The sequence below is a fragment of the Bos javanicus genome, chromosome 14 (assembly GCF_032452875.1).
Source record: "Bos javanicus breed banteng chromosome 14, ARS-OSU_banteng_1.0, whole genome shotgun sequence".
NCBI lineage: Eukaryota > Metazoa > Chordata > Mammalia > Artiodactyla > Bovidae > Bos > Bos javanicus.
In genome coordinates, this window is record NC_083881.1 from 32,352,794 (window position 1) to 32,378,733 (window position 25,940).

Genomic DNA, 25,940 nt, shown 5'->3' on the forward strand with positions numbered 1-25,940 from the left:
TTTTATTCTTTGAGTTTTTTTGCATTATGTTAATTTTGTCAGTAAAAATGTATCCCTTTTATAAATTAAAAAAAATTGTTTTGGCAAGTGAACAATGAGTGTTAACCGCAGTAGAAAAAATTAAGATTGACATGAATAAGAAGATTCTTGCGGTGAACTGATTTCCCAGGGAAGGTCCTGAATCTTTTTAATCTTTGGAGTCACAAAAGCCAGAAAGATCAGAAATCCAGAATACTGTATAGTTTCTTTTTGTCTATGATTTTTTTAAAAAAGATTCATGCTGTGGTCACAAGATTTCTCTAAGTGGTACCACAGAATACTACATTTTTTCTTCTTTTGAGTTTTCAAGACTGCTTTGGTTTTGCTTTGGAATTTTTTTTAATTTTATTTTAAATAAAATAGAATAGAGGAATAAAATCAATTTTGCTAACTGAAGAACTGACAGTCATGTGAAATCTAAATTCACTACCTAGTGAAAATTCTGCTTTGTACCTCCTGCATGTTATAATTCTAAAAGATAGATTGAAATGAAGTGAAATCGCTTAGTCGTGTCCGACTCTTTGTGACCTCATGGACTGTAGCCTACCAGGCTCCTCCCTCCATGGGATTCTCCAGACAAGAGTACTGGAGTGGGTTGCCATTTCCTTCTCCAGGGGATCTTCCTGACCCAGGGATCGAACCTGGGTCTCCTGCATTCCAAGATAGATTACCCTTCCTTCAATTGCTATAGTTTAAAAACAATGTTATTGTTGTTGTTCAGTCCCTAAGTCATGTCCGAACTCTGTGACCCCATGGACTTCAGCACTCCAGACCTCCCTGTCCTTCACTATCTCCCAGAGTTTGCTCAGACTCATGTCCACTCAGTTGATAATGCCATCCAACCATCCTCTGTCAACCTTTTCTCCTGCCCTCAATCTTTCCCAGCATCAAGGTCTATTCCAGTGAGTCAGCTCTTCGCATCAGGTGGCCAAAGTATTAGAGTTTCAGCTTCAGCGTCAGTGCTTCTAATGGATATTCAGGGTTGATTTCCTTTAAGACTGACAGATTTGATCTTGCAGTCCAAGGGACTCTCAGCACCACAATTTGAAAACATCAGTTCTTTGGTGCTCAGCCTTCTTTATGGTCCAACTCTCACATTCATACATGACTACTGGAAAAATCATAGCTTGGAGTATTCATACCTTTGTCAGCAAAGTGATGTCTCTGCTTTTTAATACACTGTCTAGACTTTTCATAGCTCTTCTTCCAAGGAGCAAGTGTGTTCGAATTTCGTGGCTGCAGTCACCATTCACAGTGATTTTGGAGTCCCAGAATATAAAATCTGTCACTGTTTTCACATTTCCGCCTTCTAATTTCCATGAAGTGATGGGACTAGATGCCATGATCTTAGTTTTTTGAATGTTGAGGTTTAAGCCAGCTTTTTCACTCTCACTCTCATCAAGAGGCTCTTTAGTTCCTCTTCACTTTTTGTCATTAAAGTGGTATCACTTGCATATCTGAGCTTGTTGACATTTCTCCTGGCAATCTTGATTCCAGCTTGTGAGTCATCCAGCCCAGCCTTTCTCATGATGCACTCTGCAGAAGTTAAGTAAGCAGGGTGACAACATACAGCTTTGACATACTCCTTTCCCAGTTTGGGAACCAACCAGTCTGTTGTTTCATGTCCTGTTCTAACTGTTGCTTCTTGACCTTCATTCAGGTTTTTAGGAGGCAGGGAAGGTGGTCTGGTATTCCCATCTCTTTAAGAATTTTTCACAGTTTGTTGTGATCCACAGAGTCAAAGGCTTCAGCATAGTTATTGAAGCAGAAGTAGATGTTTTTCTGGAATTCCCTTGCTTTCTCTATGATCTAGTGAATGCTGGCAATTTGATCTGTAGTTCCTCTGCCTTTTCTAAATCCAGCTTGTACATCTGGAAGTTCTCAGTTCACAAAAAACAATGGCTACCTCAAACAGACACTTGGCAAGAATGCATTTAAGCTGAGAAAAATTTCAGCAAAGAGATCTTAGGAGTTACTAGAAGGTGTTTTCATTTATGTGGTAGAGTCCATATAGGTGAACAGAATCTACAATGGAAAGAAATAAAAAAAGAAATTGAGCAAAAATACACCTTTGGAACTAGGATAGGAGAATAGGTTAGCCTAAAATATGTGAAAAGGCATTACAGAGATCATAAGATTTAGAAGAAAGAAAAGGCTACTGGTCTGGAATGTTCACTTTTATAGCATTTAAGCAGACCATGCACTTGTTAAAGGACCTTCCTTTCATTTCCTTTCTTTCTCTCGTTTTAAAAATTTTGTCTTTGAAGTCATTCTTGAGATGACAGATGGCATTAATCATCTCTTCTAAAAAAGTGATTACATTTGTGACACACAACCATAAATAGCTGAATATCATACCCAGCAGCCAATATGCACAGGGAAAGAATTATTTTGCAAGGAGTCTCTATTTTATAATTGTGGCTAAAGCTAATTTAAAAAGAATCCCTAAATATATATGATTTCAGTGAGTACAATATTGCTTTTACAATGTAATGTAAAGAAAAGCTTTCACAAACATTAGGTTTTAGTATTCACACAGCAGTAAAATATGAAAAATGATTTGAAGAGTCGATAGTGGAAATTCTTCTGCCATGGAGGTCACAGATAGGTAAAGAAGACTGGAAGGGAATCTGTCTCATTAACAATCTGTCAGTGATAAGGTTGTTTATTTAAAGGAGATGCAGAGGTTCCTCTGCACTCACAGAACTCCCATGAGGAATCATTAGTTGTTCTGAGTTTTCATCAGCTCAGAGAGAAGCACAGGAAATTCAGCCCCAGCTTGAGTAGAGATTACCATCTGGTAATTGAACGTGGTGGTAAATGGAAGGGATTCCAAATAGAGTCTATTCCTGGGATGAAAGTTTATTTGAAGGGTTTTCATTTTGTGGGTACATGAGTCTTTGCTAGCAAATATAAAAGAATAAAGTGGATGAATTTGAAGTTTTCCTGGAAAATGTATTAGAATCAGCCCTTCTAACTGTTTGTGCATGCGTGCTAAGTCCGCTTCAGTTGTGTCCAACTCTTTGCAACCCGATGGGCTGCAGCTCACCAGGCTCCTCTGTCCGTGGGATGCTCCAGGCAAGAATACAGGAGTGGGTTGCTGTGCCCACCTCCACGGGAACTTCCCTACCCAGGGATCGAACCCACGTCTCTTATGTCTCCTGTATCAGCAGGCAGTTTCCTTACCACTAGTGCCACCTGGGAAGCCTTCCTAACTATATGGTCCATAGTAGACGGTGCTAAGTAAATGGCTTGTTGTTGTTTAGTCGCTAAGTTGTGTCTGGCTCTTCTGTGACCCCATGGATTGTAGCCCACCAGGCTCCTCTGTCCATGGGATTTCCCAGGCAAGAATACTGGAGCGGGTTGCCATTTCCTTCTTCCCAACCCAGGGATAGAACCTGCGTCTCCTGCATTGGCAGCTGGATTCCTTACCACTGAGCCACATGGGAAGCTCACAAGTATATGGTACCAAGGCCAACATACTTGTAAGAAGCAGCAAATGTCCTGACTTGTTGTTTTTCTTGTCTGCATGGATCCTTGGGCAGAGGAGGGTACTCTGATGTATGAGGTGCCCTGCAGAGATCAGACCAACTAGTAAATCAGGAATTCCAGAGTTGGAGGCCAGTAAGGTACCCTCTAGGGAACATCCGTTGCTGAAAACCAGAGCTGCTGAAGAACAAGAATCTAGGCAGCCAAAATGACAAAAAGACAGATTTCCAAGGTTAGGAACACAGAAACAGCCAGACAGAAAAATCAACACAAAGCATAACCAAAACACCAGAAGATGGAGATCACAGTGAAGCAGTCTTCTAGAATAACTTCCTACAAGCCAGACAATGAATCCTGTCGGGATTCATGAGCCCTTGGATACAGCAAGTGACTATAAACTGAGTGAAAATGGGAGTTCAAGGGAGATAGACACCCAGGGTGCCTGGCTTGCTATCGTGCAGTCTTGCAGTGCTTCTCAATGCTGGCTGCCCTTCAATCATCTTGGGAATATTTTAGAAAACACCCGTGCTTGGTCCCACACCGAACCAATGAAGTCAGAATCTCTGGGAGGTGGTGCTCAAATGTCAGTATATTTCAGAAGCTCTCCAGGTGATTCTAATGTCCCTCAGGACTGAGAAAGCACGGTGCGATGTGGATTATAAATCACTGTGCAATTACACAGACTTTCTGGTGGTGCAGTGGTAAGGAAACTGCCTGCCTCCTTGTGGTTTTAATTGGCACTTCTCCAATGGTGAGCGACATTGCCCATCTTTCACCATATGTAAAATAGATAGCCAGTGGGAGTTTGATGTCTGATGTAGAGCACCCAAAGCCATGGCTCTGTGACATCCTGGAGAGATGGGGTGAGGAGGAAGGTGGGAGGGTGGAGAGGACATGTTTACTTATGGCCAATTCATGTTGATGTATGGCAAAAATCATCACAATTTTGTAATGTACAATTACTTTTGTAAAGTAATTATCCTCCAATTAAAAACAAGTCCCCCTGCCAATGCAAAGATGCAAGAGCTGAGAGTTCGATCCCTGGATCTGGAAGATCCCCTGGAGGAGAAAATGGCAACCCACTCCAGTATTCTTGCCTGGAAATTTCCATGGACAGAGAAACCTGGTGGGCTACAGTCCATGGGGTTGCAAAGAGTCAGACATGACTGCACACACACACATGCAGGTATCCAGTTCATCTTTGCTTAAGTAGCTGAGTCCATTTCACGGTGTTGACACTTCTAGATTCTGGGGAGCTAGGGCAGTGAGAACTGAGCCCTTGTGCTTCTGCACTGTTAGATCATTAGGACTCGGGCTACACAAAGAAAATGTAATTTCGGCTGGACAGTTGTTATCAGAACAGGCTGAAGATGCCCTAGAGAGCTGACCACTGAGGGATGCCTTCTGACAGTCATAGCAGCTGGAGAATAAGCCTTTCGTTTTGGAAAGGGGATGCGAGTGGGTGGCTCTAGAACATCTGCCTCGGTTCACATCTTGCATCTTCAGATCCATTCCTTTGTCTAGGGAGGGTGTCCTTCATGACTGTGATGGGCCTCTGTTCCTGGGAGGACAATTTAGCAGCATGTTAATGGGACAAACTGGGGGGCTTCCCAAGTGGCTCAGGAGTAAAGTATCCTGCCAGTGCAGGAGATGCAGGAGACATGGGTTCAATCCCTAGCTTGGGAAGAACCTTTGGAGGCAGGTTCTTGGATCCATGTATTCTACTTCTTTGGGACACGACATCAGATGAAAGTTTTTGTTTGTTTGTTTGTTTGTTTGTTAGGTATATATTGTGCCCAGCAATATAGCATCCCTTTCTTATAAAGTGTTAAGTACGTACTTCCTAGGTCTCTGATAGTAATTTTCCTTAAACTAAATGGAATATTCGATGCTGGTTCTTTCTCCACATGCACATTCTTGGGGATATTTGATTTCTTCACTTCCTGTGCAAAAAGCTGGCACACAAAACTGTTGCTCTTAACTTCTTGAAAAGGTATTACCTCAAAAAAATAAAAGATATTACCTCTTTGAACATAATTAAAATCACCCAGAAACTTGAGTGCTCTCTCTCTTTTAAATAAAAGGGAGCAGTCTGTTATAAACACTGTCAGTTTCTAAGTTACATTTTTTTTTTTTCCCCTGGAAAACTCTTCTTAAGGTTCTTTAAAAGGTGCATCCTTTAGTTTTCCATTGGGGTTTTTGCAGAGTATGTATAAACAGAATATGTAATAGCTTTTTAGAAAGGAAGAACAGTTCCCAGAACTGAAATTTCCTCAAAGTTAAGAGTGGGTCTTTATGAGCGTGAGCACCCACATCTCTTTACAAGGTAGCACAGCCTTTCCCAGTGTTGGTCACAGTAACAGATAAAACTTGCCTTCTTTACAAATGCTGTGGCCAGTTCTGAAGAATTCTGACCATTTCTGGGGATTTGTAACAGTCCATATGTAATGTCTTTTTTAACTAGTGCAATTCTTTTGTGCTATCAGAAGAGGGTGTTAGTTGAAACTATTCTTAAAATTGTTACTCAGAGGCTCCATATTTTTTTCTGATCAATCCTTTTCTTGGAAAAGCTGTGAAATGTATTTTGAGTGAGTGGAAGAAAGGCTCATTTTCAGTCTTAGATAATTTAATCTATAATTTTCTAACTTTTTTTTTACTGACTATACCTGCTTTTAAAATAATGTTTTGCTTCTAAATTCAAAAGTAGTAGGACTAAAACAAGCTAACAAACTCAAGTAGTGTTTTAAATATTGCTTTCAATTAAGTGCTCTTAAGTAAGTTAATGTTTATTCAACCAAATATGTTGGTACTATTTTAAAATATTTATTCCACCAAGTATGTCAAGACTATTCAACCAACTATGCCTGTACCAGTTAGACTTAATTGTCTAAATAAGAAATTAGACAAGGAAATGCTAAGGAAGGGTCAGACTTTGAAGTTTGGATTTTATTATATATTTAACCTTTTTTCCTGCTGAGAATACAAATTTAGTTTGGTATATGTCATTCTATTTTCTTTTTTAAAAAATATAACCAAGTTGTTCACCTAAAATAGGGAATGTTGTTCTCCTTTCTCTACTTTGCCATACAAAGTTTACTTTTTAAACATAAAACTCATTTTTTGGGGGTTCATTTCCCTATATTGTTGAGACTCCTGGCAACATTTTAAACTCTTTTCTTATTGTTTTTAAATTTATATAATTGTGAATTGTAACTGTTCTGAATTTGAAAATATCTTAAGAAATATAAGGAACATTTGTTTCTCTATTTGTAACAAGCTTTTAGAGCAGGACTGGACATTCTGGACAAAGCTGAGTCATTAAGACTTTATAGAAACTAGATCCCAGAGGTTTTCTTGTTCCCTCGCACTGTCAACCCCCTGCCTCCTGTCCCATTACCCCTTCCTAGTGTCACCTTCCAATCTTCTTGGCCTTAAATCACAAACTGAAACATCCTTGCGTGGATCCTCCTCTTAGTTGGAACCAAACTTCCTGTTTGGCTAGGCTCACTCATCCATCATCTCCACCTGTTGTGGAAATAGAAGTAGATCATGCTTGTGGGGCACAGGTCACCTAGTGCATAAAATACATTCAGTTAGTGATAAGAATAGTCATGGGCTCTCTTAGGTACTGTTATTTAATGTAATTGTTTCCCAAGTACCTTTATTAGTAGGTGGTCATGTTTTCCATTTCACAAATAAGAAACCTGAGGATCTTAGATAGTAATTAACATGCCCAAGGTCACACAGCTACTAAGCAGTGGAAGTTATGGTTTTACTCCAATGCAAGGGTTTTCACTATTAGCTTTATAATCAGAAGAGGAATGCACAGTGAAATATGACTATTGACAGGCTGAATCTTCCTGGAATAGTGGCCTTTCACAAATAACACTCTTAATGAAAGGGAATGTCACATGTATTTGAGGATTGTTTTATCAGGGAGACCTCCTTATATTTCTTGTGTGTATGCAGGCCCAGAAGCTTACTGAACCAGTTGCAAATATTCTAATGAACACAGAATTCATTAGGAATAAACAAATAAATAATCCTTGAAAGAAGCCCACAAATTCAATTTTCTGTACTGAAGTAAATGTTAGGAAGCTTTCTCTCTAATTTTCCACAAATGATTTGCTCAGTTATAGACCAATAATGCCATTCAAAAAAAAAAAAATTAAATTTAGCAATACTCTAAAAATTTTGTCATTTCTTCAATGTCCTAAAAATCTGATTACTTTAGAAAACAGCACAGCTAAAATTAGCAGTGCCTTTTCTGTCTTTGCCCCAAAGTGGTAATGTTTTTGTCAATTTGAGGAAACATTATTATTTAGTTTAGAGACTATGGCATTTAGCAGTTTTGAAAGATTATTTTTTTTATCCATTTTGAATTAGTCTGCTGAAAATTGCGGCTCATTAGTGGTAACAAGTTCAAGGGGAAATAATTTGCATTTCCAAATTGGATCCATCGCCATTCCTGTTGCTGGCAGCCTCTTGAAAGGGAATCTTGTATTTCTAGGCACTTTCCTGTGATTCATTTCCTCTCCAAAAGGTTAAAAATACCACTGTGTAAAGTCTAAAGGAAGAAGAAACACTTAACTAAAAATGTTAGTTATGAAAGAAATCTATATTAATCAAAGGCATTTGAAATTATTGGTTTTACATATATATAAATATGTTTTAGCTTATTTATTTATTTCCTTAAACGTTTCTCCATAAATGGTCCCTTTTTGGTCAGAGTATAATTGCTTTACAATGTTGTGTTAGTCTCTGCTGTACGGTGAAGTGAATCGGCTGTGTGTATACATACATTGCCTCCCTCTTGAGCCTTCCCCTCACCCCACCTCCATTCTACCCCTCAAGGTCATGACAGAGCTTATTTATTTCGAACTGAATTAACTGACCATTGAACTAGAGGTAGTATTCTAACAGTTCTCTTTATCTGTACTTCTTGTTTCATAATTTAGTTGCAACTGCAAGAGAATATTAATATACATGGAGACAGACAAATTCAAATTTTTACTCGTTATGTTAATACACATTTCTGCATCTCATACCTAGCTATATGCATGTGTATATATGGTGTGTGTTTATATGTGTATATATACATTTAAGCATTTATATATATGTATGTTGTGTTGTTTAGTCATTTAGTCGTGTCCAACTCTTTGGTGACCCCATGGTTGTAATCTGCCACGCTCTTCCGTCTGTGGGATTTCCCAGGAAAGGATACTGGAGTAGGTTGCCATTTTCTCCTCCAGGGTATCTTTCCCACCCTGGGATTGAGCCGGTATCTCCTGCATTGGCAGGCAAATTCTTTGCCACTGAGCCATGAAGGAAGCCATGAAGTTTGAGTATAAATAATATATATGTGTAAATATATATGAAGTTTGAGTTCAGCTTCACAAAAACATGTACAAAACTTTTTTAAAAATAGAAGACAAAATTTTTTTTAAGTTCTTTTTTCATCTGTCTTGGCTAGGCTGGGTCTTCATTGCATGGGCTTCTCTAGTTGCAGCACTGAGGCTTAGTTGTGGCATGTGGGATCTTAGTTCCCCAACCAGGGATAAACCTCGGCCCCCTGCATTGGGAGCACAGAGTCTTCCTAACCGCTGGACCACCAGGGAAGTCCTGACAGTTTAAATTAGAAATTACCTTTGCCTACTTACTAAAGATAATTGCCAAATGTTTGAGCCCAAGAATGATTTTTATCTGTTTTTGGACTGGTTTAACCTTATTTCTTGTATATGTGGTCATATTTGGTGCTATTCAATGCATTTACTAATAATAAGATGACACTAAATGTAGAGAACTGAGTTATACAGTCACATGAAGAGTACATTTACTTGTTTTCACAGCACTGGAGAGCATGGAAGGATATTATTATAGAGACAATGTTTCAGTGGAGGAATTTCAAGCTCAGATAAATGCAGCCTCCTTGGAAAAGGTCAAACAGTACAACCAGAAGCTCAGGTATGTCATTGTTCAGTTTTAAAAAAGGTTTTCATATTGTAACAAGAGCAGATGAATAGAGCTTTTGCAATTATTCGTTAGATGATTAATCATGATATTTCTTTTGATATAAAGTCCTCTTCTTTAGGGTTTAATATTTCTGATATTCTAATGGGTTCTTTTCTTGCAAATAAGTTAGAAAAAGTTTTAAAACTTTCATACTATTGTCTTAATTTCTTAGGAAGATCAAGAGATTACATATTTAGCAGACCATTATCAGGAAAATAAAACCATTGATCTTTTATAGCAGTGTCTCCTAGGAGATTCAGTGGATTAAAGGTAAAATAGTTTCTTTTATGTACCATTAAACAACAAACAGCCAGTAACTTATACCAATAGGTGAATATGTTTAACACAGAAGATAAAATAAAACAGGTACTGCTTGATATTGGAAAAAGTATCTACTTTCAAATACTTTCAAGTAGCATTGCATTTTATTGTTTTTCCTCTAAAAATCATCTTACTGATATCATTATCAATGGCAGGGAAAAATTAACCACAATAAGTGAAAGGGAAATGTGTTATAATTCAGAAGCTTTAATCTTCAATTAATTATTAGCCTTTGTATTTCCCTTTTATAAATTACTCTTGTAATAGGTCATCTTTTAAAATTATTGACAGATTATGACTTTTATTTTTAAAAGAAAAAAAACTTTGTTCTGCTTTAGGCCTTAGTAAATCAAAAATACTGTTGTTTTTCTTTTTTTTTTTTTTTGTTTTTTTTCCGTAATATGGCCAAATCATGAAGATAAATTAATTCCTAAAATTCCTGGTGCAGGAAGGGGTTGGTTCTTGTGGTTACCACCAGTGGGTTGGCTTTGTTTCACTGTGACTGCATCCTCACGATAACCCTGCCTCACACAAACCTGTCCCTTTTCCATGTTTTTTACTCTCTACCATCATTTTATCATCTTTAGCCTCAAAGCCCCCAGTATTTTTTCATTTTCTTTTCCTCCTAAAATCTAGTTGAAGATCCTGATGATTCTCTTAGACTGCTCTAATTTTATTACCTTGTCTAGATCGTTATTTCTCAAAGACATCTAAATAGACTTTCACAGGGAAAAAAATAGTTCTTCTTGAGTTCTTAAATACTGTGTATGTGTGCTTAGTCGTGTCTGACGTTTTGCGACTGCATGGACTGTAGCCTGCCTGGCTCCTCTGTCCGTGGGATTCTCCAAGCAGAAATACTGGATATAAGAATAGGAGGTTGCCATGCCCTTTTCCAGGGAATCTTTCCCAACCCAGGGATTGAACCCACGTCTCCTGAATTGCTGGTGATTCTTTACCATCTCAGCCATCAGGGAAGCTCAAATACTGTGTCTAGATTCCTGGGTCAGAAAGATCTGCTGGACAAAGGGATAGGCTACCCACTCGAGTATTCTTGGGCTTCCCTTGTGGCTCAGCTGGTAAAGAATCCACCTGCAATGTGGGAGACCTGGGTTTGATCCCTGGGTTGGGAAGATCCCCTGGAGAAGGGAAAGGCTACCCACCGCAGAATACTGGCCTAGAGAATTCCATGGACTGTATAGTCCACAGGGTCACAAGAGTCAGACATGACTGAGCGACTTTCACCCTCACTGACTAAGCAATACTGACTTAAGAAGCTAAGTCACATCTTGTGAAGACCTCTCATTTGAGTACCATTAGCACAAAAGATAATTTTTGCTTTCATATCTGATAAAATATAGGTTATCTTTCAAATAAGAATACAAAATTAAAGCAATTCTGTGGAAGCTGTGGGCCCTGACAATACATCCCCCGAGTCCAGTTTGAGCAAACTGGAACTTCCTGACCCAGGGATTGAACCCACATCTCTTATGTCTCCTGCATTGGCAGGTGGATTCTTTACTACTAGCACCACCTCAGAAGCCTTAGAAGTCCCTTAGGAGGATTCTAATATGTTGGTAGAATTGAAAACCAATTCTATAGATCGGGAAGTTGTCAAAGTATGACTACCAGACCAGCATCCCACTAGACCATTGCTTTAGCATCCTCACTCATTTCTGATCTCCGAGGAGCAGTGTTGTTCTAATCTGCTCAGAGTTTTGCTCCCAGATAATAATTTTAACCCACATGTCTGACCATGTCACTCTTCTACTCAAAGCATTTGTTGATTTCTTATTGCTCTCCCCCCACCAAAAAGAGTCACAAACTCCCTTCCCAGGCAGCCAACATCTTTCATGACTTGGCCCAAGACTTCCTTGCTTTCTCTGCCTATGTGCCAGCCAGGCTGTGCTTTCCTCATTTCTAACCAGACCCTTTACTTTCCTTCTCCCCTGAGTTTTCACACATCACTTAGCTTCTGCTTCCTGTATCCCCTGTCTATAAAGCTACTACTCATATGATTCAATGTCCAGCTCTAGGATAGTCTCCTTTGTAAGATATTTTTCATTTATTCTTGGGCTAGGATGAAGCCCTGGGCATTCAGTTTTTCAGAAGTCCCTTACATGCTAAGTCGCTTCAGTCGTGTCCTATTCTTTGCAACCCTATGGAATATAGTCCACCAGGCTCCTCTGTCCATGGGGTTCTCCTGGCGAGAATACTGGAGTGGGTTGCCATGCCCTCCTCCAGGGGATCTTCATGACCCATGGATCGAACCCACGTCTCTTATGTTTCCTGCATTGGCAGGCGGCTTCTTTACCACTAGCACCACCTCAGACGCCCTTAAAAGTCCCTTAGACTCTGATGTGTTACTAGAAAAGTAAAAGTGAAGTCGCTCAGTCGTGTCCGACTCTTTGTGACCCCATGGACTGTAGCCTATCAGGCTTCTCCGTCCATGGGATTTTCCAGGCAAGACTACTGGAGTGGGTTGCCAGTTCCTTCTCTAGGAGATCTTCCTGACCCAGGGATCGAACCAAGGTCTCCTGCATTGGTGTAGGCAGACGCTTTTACCATCTGAGCCACCAGGGAAGTCCAATGTGTTACTAGAATTGAAAACCAATTTCATAGATCGGGAAGTTGTCAAAGTATGACCTCCAGACCAGCAGCATCCGTGTCATCTGCAAGCTTGTTAAAAGCATCTCTTGGGTGGACCCCACACTCTGTGTTGGAACAAGCCTTCCAGGTGATTCTCATCAAATCACACTCAAATTTCAGAGCCACTGCCCAAGGCTAAATGAGTGACAGCTCATCCTTTCCCTCTTCCATTTTACTTTATGGCTGTTACAGAATTCAGTTATTATCCCTGATGATACAGTTATGTGTATAGGTTCTTTATCTTCTTTATTCTATTATAAGCTCTTTGAGATGCAGGGTAAGTTTATCTTGCTATTTCCCATTGCATTTATCAAAGTATCTTGTATAGAAAGCTCTCGTAAATATATGTTTCAGTTCAGTTCAGTTGCTCAGTCGTGTCCGACTCTTTGTGACCCCATGAATCGCAGCATGCCAGGCCTCCCTGTCCATCACCAACTCCCATAGTTCACTCAGACTCATGTCCATTATTTAGCTGTAACTGGCAGAGAAAAGTGGGGATGGGGGATAGCCTTTATACACCTATGGGTCTTTTTTAAAAAATACAAATATACACTCATATGCATAAGTATATATTTGATATATATATGTATATATGTATATATATGTTATATGTATGTATATATATATATATATGTATATATATATGTTCAGCTGCTGCCGAACAATAACAAGAATAGATACATGACAAGATGTTCAAGATTCTTTGTTAAGAAAAACAGCATATGTATTAATTGCATGCTGTCCTCTTAACATAAGAAAATGTTTTAGTGTATCTCTTCCTGAAGAGAGCATTAAAAGTACAGTTCAGTTCAGTTCAGTTCAGTTCAGTCACTCAGTTGTGTCGACTCTTTGTGACCCCATGAATTGCAACACACCAGGCCTCCGTGTCCATCACCAACTCCCGGAGTTCACTCAGACTCAAGTCCATCGAGTCAGTGATGTCATCCAGCCATCTCATCCTCTGTCGTCCCCTTCTCCTCTTGCCCCCAATCCCTCCCAGCATCAGAGTCTTTTCCAATGAATCAACTCTTCACATGAGGTGGCCAAAGTACTGGAGTTTCAGCTTCAGCATCATTTCCTCCAAAGAAATCCCAGGGCTGATCTCCTTCAGAATGGACTGGTTGGATCTCCTTGCAGTCCAAGGGTGTTGGAGTCTTCTTCAACACCACAGTTCAAAAGCATCAATTCTTCGGCGCTCAGCCTTCTTCACAGTCCAACTCTCACATCCATACATGACCACAGGAAAAACCATAGCCTTGACTACAGACTTGGTACAAATCACATGCCCTTGTCACCAGTTGCTGCTGCTGCTGCTAAGTTGCTTCAGGCGTGCCCGACTCTGTGTGACCCCATAGACAGCAGCCCACCAGGCTCCCCTGTCCCTGGGATTCTCCAGGTAAGAACATTGGAGTGGGTTTCCATTTGTCACCAGTTACCTGCTATATATCCTTCTTGCTGAATATTAAATTTCTTTTGCACAGGAAGACAATTACCTTCCTCTTTACTCCTAATAATGCCATTTTTTCCCTGCTGATTTCTTGAGTAAGGGTGTTAATTTCTTCCTTAATTTTTCCTGTTACTTGTAACCTCAAATACTCAGATGTTGCTCTTGAACAATCTGTTCTTGGTTTTCAGACCCAGAGGCTGACCTTGACCATTTCTTTAAAGGCTGTTATTGTCCACGTTAAAAAAAACCTTCAGGGGTCACTAGTTCCTCATGGAGAAGGCAGTGGCACCCCACTCCAGTACTCTTGCCTGGAAAATCCCATGGACAGAGGAGCCTAGTAGGCTGCAGACCATGGGGTCGCGAAGAGTCGGACACGACTAAGCGACTTCACTTTCACTTTTCACTTTCATGCATTGGAGAAGGAAATGGCAACCCACTCCAGTGTTCTTGCCTGGAGAATCCCAGAGACGGGGGAGCCTGGTGGGCCGCCGTCTATGGGGTTGCATAGAGTCGGACACGACTGAAACGACTTAGCAGCGGTTCCTCATAGCTCTAGAGCCTTTTTAACACTTTCACTGAAAACTGTTTCATTCCAAATGTTAATTTACTAACTAGATATCACAAACAAGCGTAAGTAGGTAAATTGGTAAACTGTTATCTTATTGGAAAGCTTTAGATTATCTTCTTGGAAAGCTTTATTGGAAAGCTTTAGATTCTAAAATTCTTTAGATTACAGGTTTCAGAAACAAAACTTAAACAGGCATAAACAAAATAATATGGCTTATATAACCAGTATATCCAGTGACTATGGGTGTTTCAGGTACAGCTGGATCCAGGTATATGGGCTTCAAGATACTCTTTATTTCTCTCTCTTTTTGGTATTCTTGTCCTCTCTGTGGGCTTCATTTTCAGGCAAAGTTGTTTCACTTTTGGGTAGAAGTGGTCACCACAGACCAGTATTGCATTTAGAGAAGAAGAGAAGGTATCCCCACTGTACTCTCCTGCCAACTAAGATTTCCAGCAAAGTACCTGGTCTCATTGACAAGACCTGAGTCATGTGCCTGTTCCTCAGTGGGCTGAGCAGCACAGAAGACCAGTGGGCTGTCACAGAAAGCACAGGGTAAGGATGCTGGACAAGCACAAACACAGGATTTCACATCAGTTATAGAGATTTCTCCAGAACAACAAAGAACAGGTGGAAATTTGCTACTTAAAAGAAAAGATATTGTAGCCATAATACCTACCAATTTTTAAGAACACATTAGAAATCAGTCACAATGCTAGGTGAGTTATGTAGATTATTTAATAAGCCAGTGAGTTCCATATTATCATCTCTATTTTAAAGGGAAGTTGCACAAGTTAACCCAGATAATAAGTGGTGAAAACAGGACTGAAAGACTTTTTTCTCTTTAAAGTCTATAATTTTTTTTTAACTATATTAGGCCATCTCAGTAAGAGGAGTAAATGGTTTACACAACAAATAAATTTTCTGTTACGAAGTTTTGGTATCAGATATTATCAAGTGCCTCCAATTGCTTTGATTCTGTATCATTTATTCATTGAATGTTCATGAGGTTTCCATTCTTGTGAGAATGGCCAAGATGGAAAATGAATAAGCTAATCCATAAACAATGTATTGTGGATAGTGAAAAGTGCAATGAAGAAAATCTGAAACCAGTTGCTATACTAAAAGAGCAGATTAGTTAGGAAGAACCTAAATATTAGGTGTTATCTGAAAGAAGGGCTTCCCAGGTGGCGCAGTGGTAAAGAATCCACCTGCCAATACTGAAGACTCATATTCAGTCCCTGGGTTGGGAATATTCTCTGGGGAAGGAAGTGACAACCCACTCCAGTATTCTTGCCTGGGAAATCCATGGTCAGAAGGACCTGGCAGGCTGCAGTCCATGGAGTCACAGAGTCGGACGTGACTAAGCACACAGAAGATTTGAAAGGAACCTGAATCACCAGGAGATGGTCTTGCCAGAATATGGGGGAAGATCATTCCCAAAGCGGCAAATTGATGCAAACGGGTCATGGCAATAGCTTATCTTGTCTGAGGAAGATAAAGGTGGCCAGGGCAACGCTGACAAGTTGAGAAGGATCATTTGTGTTGAGAGAGCTGTGCAGAGGCCTGGTTATGTAAGGGCTGTAGGCTATTGTAGGAGTTTGGATGTTATTGTAAGGAAGGAGACCATTGCAAATGTTTTATTGAATTCCTGCTGTCCAGTTATAGCTCATGCATCTCTTGCAAATAGAATTCAAATGGTTGAAGTTTGCTGGAAGCAGTAGTGAAGCATGCGGTGGCCAGCTGGCTGTTCTGATTGTTTCTCCTCCAGTCTCCAGGGGAATACAGATGAGGCCCTGTACCTCAGGAGTCTGCCTCATGCATCAGAGCCCTGGCACTGGGTGCCTGCACACACCCTGGGTTAGTTGTTTCTCCGGGTGAACAGGATTGAGCCAGCGGAAATTTCTAACAGCTGCTTCTAAAATATACCCTCTGGTGCCAAGTCAGATGATGTTCTTGATTGATTTCCTTCCGATTCTTAAGAAGTACAGCATGTAAAGTGTCTAACTCAGAAATTCTAACCACGAAATTCCAGCGAGAAATTCATTCCTTACCGTCACTGTTTTATTCTCTTTTCTAACTCAGACTCCCCTTTGTATTTACTCTGGCCATAAGCCATCATTCCCATTAGCCTCATTTTTCCCCACCTTACATAAATGTAATTTATCATTGCCAAACCCTTTCATTTTAATGTATCCTGTTTATTGGCAGAAACCAGCACTGCATGGTGACTAATGAGATAAATGTGAGTGTGAACAGTATTCTTCTATAAAGTGCTCCTTTCAGGTTGAGGGGTCTAGATTAGCTTTTTTCAAATACCATTTTCAGTATAAAGTCAGCGTTAAAGCAAAAGAGAAAAATCAAAAGGAAACAAGTTGTATATTAGTTTCTAAGGTCATTTATTAGTGTGGTGAAGTAACAACTTTGTACTGAATATTTTAGGGCTTATAATTTGGGGTATCTCAATGTAAATTCATCATCTTTATAGAAAGCAGACAAGGAAATTATTGAAAGCATATATTCTCTTAAAGTATGTCCTTTTTTGGATATAGAATGACACTTTCTTTAAAGAGAATTTTTTAAAAAAACAAAAATATATTTTATATAACAAGTATAAGGATGATAGATATTTTGTTTAGGTTAGCAAGAAATGCTACACAAATATTAATCTCAGAATCATATATTTTGAACAGTTTTTTCAACTGAGAAATGCCTGGCTAGAAGGATGCATGTGTTTGGCTGTTCCCATGATAGCATCTCTATAAAATGGATCATTTCTCTCTACCTTGAAGGGAAAAAAAATGAGTATGTTCTCCTGGCATGAGACAGATATGAAGAATGGCATAGCCTTACTACCATTTCACATCTTTACGGCTATCAAATAGCATGAGAAAATAAAGAATAGCAGGACTTCAGGCTTTGACCCCATCTGCAGTCATCGGCTCATTACCAATCCAGACTTGGGTCCCCTCGCCTAAAACATAGTAAATTCCTTCCACTGACACCGGGTTGTAGTGAAGGACAGTTCAGCATTTGTTGCAGAGCATCAAACAAGGAGTCCAGGCAGGTAATGCTCAAAAGGCCCAGACCCTCCGATGGCTTTCAGGGACAGGTTTTTAAAGGTAGAATGAGGGAGGTGGGTTGCAGGATGTGTGATCAGCTTGTGTACAGTCTTCTGATTGGTTGGTGAGATCAAGAGCCGATGTCATCAACCTTCTGGTTCCAGCCTGTCTGGGATTATGTATTTGTGGTCAGTCTGCAGTTTACTTCTTCCAGCTGGTAAGCATGTCAGTATCTACAAAACAGCTCAGGGATATGGCTTGAGGTATTATCTATGACATGAATTGAGCAAACTCCAGGAGATAGTGGAGGACAGAGGAGCCTGGCATGCTGCAGTCCATGGGGTCACAAAGAGTCAGGCATGGCTTAGTAACTGAATAACAACAAATTATCTATAGTCCTCAAGAAGGAACTAAAGACCCTTGACTTTATTTAATGGCTAAAGTAATATTTTGCCTTTCCTGACTGCCTTTTTTCTGCATTTTCTCACTTCTCTGATTAAATTTATTCTTTGGAACTCAGGGGAGGCCTTGGGGGCCTTTTTTTACAAGCAAGAGGCAGGTGGAGGGTGTGGGGGTAGGTATTTGTCCCAGGAGGATGACGTAAGGTCCTGCTCAGTTACAGGCGCTTGTCTTCTGTCCCCATCTTTTTCTTCCCACAGAGTCTTTGACTCATAACACACTATTTCCCATTCCTTGTTTAGACAGTAAATGGTATACCCCAGTTTGAAATGGAAAATTTTGGTACTGTTGATGAGAAGCTGTGCAAGCTATCTTAAATCAACAAGAGTATGAACTTCATAAAATCTGAGAGCAAGCAAGAGAGAGAATATCAATTAAAATACAGATAATGCCTTTGTCCTTCAATTGCTTCACTTTATAAAGCTGCAGATTTTAGAGTTATTCTGTTTTAATTAACTGGAAACATTCCAGATGCATAGTGAACTCTTCTATAGCAGTTTTATATTTGCTTTCCATCCAATCTTCAGCTGAAATCCATTTTTTATACCTTGAGATACATCCACATTTCTGTTTTGCTAAGACTAGCTGTAAACTAAATGTGTATATCCAGTTTATTTCTATTTTCAATAGGTTATGGAGATTTCAGAGCTGTATATTTTGTTTTATATGAGAAGTGATTCTTCAGTAGCAGGAGAAAACAACTAAATCTACAAAGAATTTGAATTTGTTTATAATGCTTAAAAGTGTACTAAGTTTCTTTCCTATATCTGACATAGGTAAAGGATCTATGTTTACAAAATTAAAGTTATACTCTAGGTGTCATATTCTTTCAGTGTATGAAACTAAAGGAACTGCAGGATACTTGTGTTTGACACACGCTTCACCCCCACCAAGTATCAGGGACAGGAATGAATTCAGTAAGTGACTTTTTCTCTGGAAGAGAAGCTAGGTTTACAGTGTTTAAGGGGGAGGGGATGGGAGGTAAAGTTGTGGGGGAGTATTTTCCAACATAGAGAACTGGTGTTGATGTTGAGTAGCTCAGTCGTGTCTGACTCTTTGTGACCCCATGGACTGCAGCACACCTGGCTTCCCTGTCCTTCACCATCTCCAGGAATTTGCTCAGACCCATGTCCATTGAGTCAGTGAGGCCATCTAACCATCTCATCCTCTGTTGGCCACTTTTCCTCTTGCCTTCAATCTTTCCCAGCATCAGGGTCTTTTCTAATGAGTCAGCTCCTTACATCAGGTGGCCAAAGTATTGGAGCTTCAGCTTCAGCAACTGTCCTTCTAATGAATATTCAGGATTGATTTCCTTAAGGATTAACAGAGAAAAAAGAATAAGTAAAAGTCCTGAAGGGTTGAGGAGAAATAATAAAGCATCTGGAGGCTGGAATTCAGGAGGAAGAAAGGCATGAAAGAAATGGATGAACAGAATCAATATGCCCTCCTTTACCTCCTGTACCATCAACTGTTCCTCACTTCTTTCAACCCAGCTTCACTCAGGACACACTCCAGCCCTATTTCCATGTGCTGAAAGCATGGACAGTAAATCCCCTACATAGGAGCCTTCAGGTTGTGAACTTTCAAAGATGTGAATGCGGGTTTGCATGCCCAGTCACGTAAGTTGGTCCATGTGTCTGGCGTACACTGTCACGTGAGTGCGTCCTCTGCAAGTGGTTTTGCTTCTGTGCACTTACTGTGCCATGCTACTGTAGTACATACAGTACCTTGTTGCAAGCCCAAGCTGTCTGGAACAAGTGTAAAAGCAGCACTATTGTAGTTGGTACTACCATACTTTTCAAGGTACTGTACTGAAGATTAAAAATGTTTTCTTTATTTTTTGTTTTTGTTTTTTTATGTATTATTTGTGTAAAACATATTATAAACCTATTACAGTACAGTATAATATAGCCGATTATGTTTATTGGGTATCTAGGCTAACTTTGTTGAACACGTCAACAAATTGAACTTACAAACGAGCTCTTGGAATGGAGCATGTTCACATGTAGGGGAATTACTGTGATTAGGACCCATCCCATCTCAGATTTGTCTTCCTGCAGGAAGCTTTCAGGGATAGCCTCAGCTGGAATTGCTTGGTGTCTTCTTTGAAACTCTTTGAGAGTCTGTGTTTTCTTTTATTTTGTTTTAACTGTAGGTTATTTACGTGCTGATGTATACATGAGGGCAACCACGTTAGTTCACCGCTGTGCTTGGTACACAACAAGTACTGTAAAAGGGCTTTCCAGGTGGAGCTAGTGGTAAAGAACCTGCCTGCCAATGCAGGAGGTATAAGAGATAGTCCCCTGGAGGAGGATATGGCAACCCACTCCAGTATTCTTGCCAGGAGAATCCCATGGACAGAGGAGCCTGGTGGGCTGCAGTCCATGGGATCACAGAGAGTCAGACACACCTGAAGCAACTTAGCACGCATGCACAGTACTGTAAAAATACTTGAATTGGAAATCCAGTTAATTGCAATGTATTGGTCTTTGGGTGGGGTATTATCATTTTATTGAGTTTATTCCAGGATCCAGTCTACTTCATTTTATATTCAGAAAATTCTGGGCCGTTTGAAGGGTACAGATGCTGACTCTGTTGGAGACTTCTCTAAAGAAAATTTATCAGTGTAGCCAAGGTTCATAAATTTCACATGAGACAAGATCAGACAAAGTTGAAATTACAGTGGCGCTTTTGAGAGCAACATCCCTCTTCTTTATTTGAAAAACGCTATAATTCTATTAAACTTTGCCACTGTTACTTTCTGAAAATATGATAGAGCCGCCAATATATTTATGCATATAATCTCATTTAATTATCTGGCCTATATTTATCTCTATGTGAATTAAGACTAATTCATTTACCCTTGGGAAGTTGTAATTATGTCTAATATTTATTTTATTATTACTTGAAAGGAATTTTAATTCAATTTTTAGGTGAGGGTAACAAAGGGGATTAGAATGATTTGACTATGAGTTTTCACATTTTTGTGATAAGTCCTTCTTTAAATAGTTTATCCAGGATGAATAGATGTTCTGGCTGACAAATAGCAGCAGATAAAATCATCTTCAAAAAGCAACATTTGAAGAAAATTATCTCTCTGCAAGCTAAGAGAAGCTATTGTTTTCACCAAAGCAAAGGGAAGATCAAAGTACCTTGTGTTCAGAATTTCCTTTGGAATAAAAAAGAGCTGCAAGTGTCCAAGAAAAAATAAACACACCCTGAAGAATCAGTTAGGGAAATATACTTTGTGAGGAAAAACTGTCCCTGCTTGTGGAAGCAAGATTGATTCTTATTTTTAACTCTGCTGACTTTTCTACCAGAGCACAAGGACAATCAGTCTTTAAAAAATACATTCAAAGCAGCCTCGTCAAGCTCTCTCAGTGAATTTTTTTCCTATTGCTTTTGTTCAGTTCCTTTTTGCTGACATTTCAGAGTTCTTTTCTTTGGTGGATGGACCATGGAAGGGGAGTGAATCATTCTAAATGATTATTTCAAAAGAATCATATCCCTTCTTTCAAAAGAGGGGATAAGAAAATCACCTTATCCCTTCACCAGTGAGGAAATTTAGCTCAGACCCAGAGCTTTTGATTGAAAAGACATAATTGTAACTCGGAAAAATTAATATGGATGTATTGAAAGTCATAATTTATGTGAAGAGTCAGGGTATTCTGTTTGTAAATTGGCTGTCTAGTTACACAGACCACCCAACTTCAACTGAGGACAATGTTCCATCTTATATAGATTCAAGTGTGTGAAGTTTTCCCAGTCATTCAGGAAGAAAATCAAATACGTCTTTGCTTGGCTTCTGGTAACTTCAGTCAGAAGGACTCTAATTTCAGTTGCTTTGGCCAATTTCTTCCCATCTTTCTTGCATGCTAAGTCGCTTCAGTTGTGTCCGACTCTTTGCGACCCCATGGATTGTAGCCCACCAAGCTCCTTTGTCTATGAGATTCTCCAGGCAAGAATACTGGAGTAGGTTGCCATGCCCTCCTCCAGGGGATCTTCCCGAACCAGAGACTGAACCCACATCTCTTACTGTCCTGCATTGGCAGGTGGGTTCTTTACCGCTAGTCCACCTGGGAATCCCTTGGAATATTTCAAAATCTGTCCTTCCTGAGAGGTCTTCTCACCTTCCTGAGGTTAGTCTTTTCCCTTATTTTCCCATTATAAGCTTCTGTTTTGACATTTTTACATCAAATTTTAAATTCTTTTTATGCATATCTGTTTCTGCTTTTCATCTTGTCTTTCTCTCTTTGGTTTACCCATTGCTGATAAGGTACTTATTAATGGACAATTAATGAATGCTTATGTATCTATCAATGTCCAAAATTTGGGGCAACCAAACCATGATACAGAACATAACTGAGCAGCCTGGGGGTACTAGTGAGGACAAAGTAGGGGTGAGAATGAGACTAGAGGTGGAAAGACTGATTAAGAATCTATTAAAATAGTTCAGACAAGTGGAAATAAGAACTCTACATAGATGATAAAAATGGAGATGGATAGGAAGGTATAGATTTTAGAAATATTTGAGAAATGGAGGGAAAAAAATCTTTTCCACCAGAAACATGATTTGTTGAGAGGGAGACAGAGACATGCTGGATTGGGTGCCTGCATTGTTCTCTGATACAGAGAGAAAGCATAGAGGTCGTGCATGCTGCTGCTCCTGCTGCTAAGTCGCTTCAGTCATGTCCGACTCTGTGCGACCCCATAGACAGCAGCCCACCGGGCTCTCCAGTCCCTGGGATTCTCCAGGCAAGAATTCTGGAATGGGTTGCCATTTCCTCCTCCAATGCATGATAGTGAAAAGTGAAAGTGAAGTCGCTCAGTCGTGTCCGACTTGTAGCGACCCCATAGACGGCAGCCCACCAGGCTCCTCCATCCATGGGATTTTCCAGGCAAGAGTACTGGAGTGGAGTGCCACTGCCTTCTCTGAGAGGTCATGCATAGTAAAAGCCAAAATAATGCATGAAATTTCCCAGGTGGTAGCACCTCACATCCAGAGAGGGCCAGTGAATTGCTCAAATGCAGGTACCTGGCAATGTTGCAGCCAGGACTCAAGCTAGGTATTTCCAGCTCCACAGCACACACTTAATCACAGCACTCCACTGCTTCTCTGAAGTAGGAAATGATCCCAGTATTAATGTGTTTGGCTTGGGGACGTGCTTTAATGCAACTTTAATCACTAACAATGAAAGAGTTAAGGACAACACAAATATGGAAAACCTTCTTGAAAAATTGGGAATTTCAAAGGGCAAGGAAGCATTTGGATTTGTTTTGTTTTCTCTGAAAAGGGGTAGCTTCATAAGTGTAGAAGCAGAAAAGAAGCTATGACAAAGACCAGAGCAGAAGACAAAGGCAAAAGGAGCTGAAATAGTTAGAGTCTTATTGTTACTTGTATATGAAAGAAATGATCTCTGGATGATTTCTGACTGTGAATTAAACTCACTAACATGTTTTTGTCTTCATAATGAATGCACCTCATACACATTGTCAAGAAAGGGGAATTCATCTGCGTACATTTTAAATCATCAGCATGCATTATGTCATTATCTTTGCATCAAATTCCAAAATAAAGTATTGAATTATTAGATATATAATTTTATATTATATTAGATATATTATATAATAATTATCTAATATATACTATCATATTAGATATAATAATATAACATTAGATATAATAATTTAATTTTAGATATAATTTAATTATATAATGATGATACTAGAATTAAATGCAAAATATTTAAAGAACAAAACTGAACTTCTTTCAAGTCTGTTATATTAAGACGTGTTCATTATGCAGAATTTAAAACCTATATTTCTGTTCCATTCATAGCAGTTATGTAATAAATTAAAAGTTTCTTAGAGGTGCTTCTGTTGATATAAACTTTGAACTTCATCTTGATACTTGAGAAATCAGTGAAATCTGATATACACCAAATATACTCAGAAAACACAATGAGAGCTCATAGATGAACAAATATCTTCCTAGTCTGAAGGGGAAGCATCTTTAATAGATCTAATATGATGCTCATTGCATTTCTTATGAGCTAAATAAGAAAAGATAGTAATATGCTTAATAGACCAAGTGACATATAGTTCATGGGAAAATTTTTTTTCAGAAAAAGATAGGAATACCAGACCACCTGACCTGCCTCTTGAGAAACTTGTATGCAGGTCAGGAAGCAACAGTTAGAACTGGACATGGAACAACAGACTGGTTCCAAATAGGAAAAGGAGTCCATCAAGGCTGTATATTGTCACCCTGCTTATTTAACTTATATGCAGAGTACATCATGAGAAATGCTGGGCTGGAGGAAGCACAAGCTGGAATCAAGATTGCCGGGAGAAATATCAATAATCTCAGATACGCAGATGACACCACCCTTCTGGCAGAAAGTGAAGAAGAATTAAAGAGCTTCTTGATGAAAGGGAAAGAGGAGAGTGAAAAAGTTGGCTTAAAGCTCAATATTCAGAAAACTAAGATCATGGCATCCAGTCCCATCACTTCATGGCAAATAAAAGGGGAAACAGTGAGAGATTTTTTTTGGGGGGGGGGCTCCAAAATCACTGCAGATGGTGACTGCATCCATGAAATTAAAAGACACTTATTCCTTGGAAGGAAAGTTATGGCCAACCTAGACAGCATATTAAAAAACAGAGACATTACTTTGCCAACAAAGGTCCGTCTAGTCAAGGCTATGGTTTTTCCAGTGGTCATGTATGGATGTGAGAGTTGGACTGTGAAGAAAGCTGAGCACCAAAGAATTGATGCTTTTGAACTGTGGTGTTGGAGAAGACTCTTGAGGGTCCCTTGGACTGCAAGGAGATCCAACCAGTCCATCCTTAAGGAGATCAGTCCTGAGTGTTCATTGGAAGGACGGATGTTGAAGCTGAAACTCCAATACTTTGGCCACCTGATGTGAAGAACTGACTCATTTGAAAAGACCCTGATGCTGGGAAAGATTGAGGGCAGGAGGAGAAGGGGATGAAAGAGGATGAGACGGTTGGATGGCATCACCAACTCAATGGACATGAGTTTGGGTAAACTCCAGGAGTTGGTGATGGACAGGGAGGCCTGGCGTGCTGTGGTCCATGGGGTCACAAAGTGTTGGACATGATTGAGCGACTGAACTGAACTTAGACTTTCTACAGTCTAAGTAGAAATAAGATATAATGAGAAAAACCAGAAGGTGAATGATCTGGAGTTGCCTGCTGTAGTAATATACTGGAGGAGGGAAAGTTGGTCAAACTTGGATTCCAGTCCCCACTCTTGCACTGATTGTCTGTATGACTTGGGGCAAGTTCTCAGTATCTCTGAGCCTTGATCTCCTTTTCATCCAGTGGAGCTAGCAATGCTTCATAAGCTGACTTGAGTATGAGGTTGAGAGGAGATTTACATCATCCTCAGGATTTGCAGAGAAAGCAATGGCAACCCACTGCAGTACTCTTGCCTGGAAAATCCCTTGAATGGAGGAGCCTGGTAGGCTGCAGTCCATGGGGTTGCTAAGAGTTGGACATGACTGAGCGACTTCACTTTCACTTTTCACTTTCATGCATTGGAGAAGGAAATGGCAACCCACTCCAGTGTTCTTGCCTGGAGAATCCCAGGGACGGGGGAGCCTGGTGGGCTGCCGTCTATGGGGTTGCACAGAGTCGGACACGACTGAAGCGACTTAGCAGCAGTAGCAGCAGCAGCAGGATTTGCCTAGTGTAAGGAGTAGCTGGGGCTTCCCTGATAGCTCAGTTGGTGAAGAATACACCTGCAATATTGGAGACTCCGGTTTGATTCCTGGTTCGGGAAGATCCGCTGGAGAAGGGATAGGCTACCCACTCCAGTATTCCTTGGCTTCCCCTGTGACTCAGCTGGTAAAGAATCTGCCTGCAGCGTGGGAGA

At 39.9% G+C, this 25,940-nt stretch overlaps 1 protein-coding gene across 2 annotated transcripts in view; it reads left to right on the top strand.

Annotated features, from left to right (window-relative positions):
* Positions 1 to 25,940, top strand: part of PREX2 (phosphatidylinositol-3,4,5-trisphosphate dependent Rac exchange factor 2) — a 301,596-nt gene that overhangs the window by 221,668 nt on the left and 53,988 nt on the right. For both annotated transcript variants that reach the window (XM_061438929.1, XM_061438928.1), the window contains exon 35: positions 9,378 to 9,492. In XM_061438929.1, coding sequence (XP_061294913.1) covers positions 9,378 to 9,492 — 115 coding nt within the window. The remainder of the gene's footprint in view (positions 1 to 9,377; positions 9,493 to 25,940) is intronic.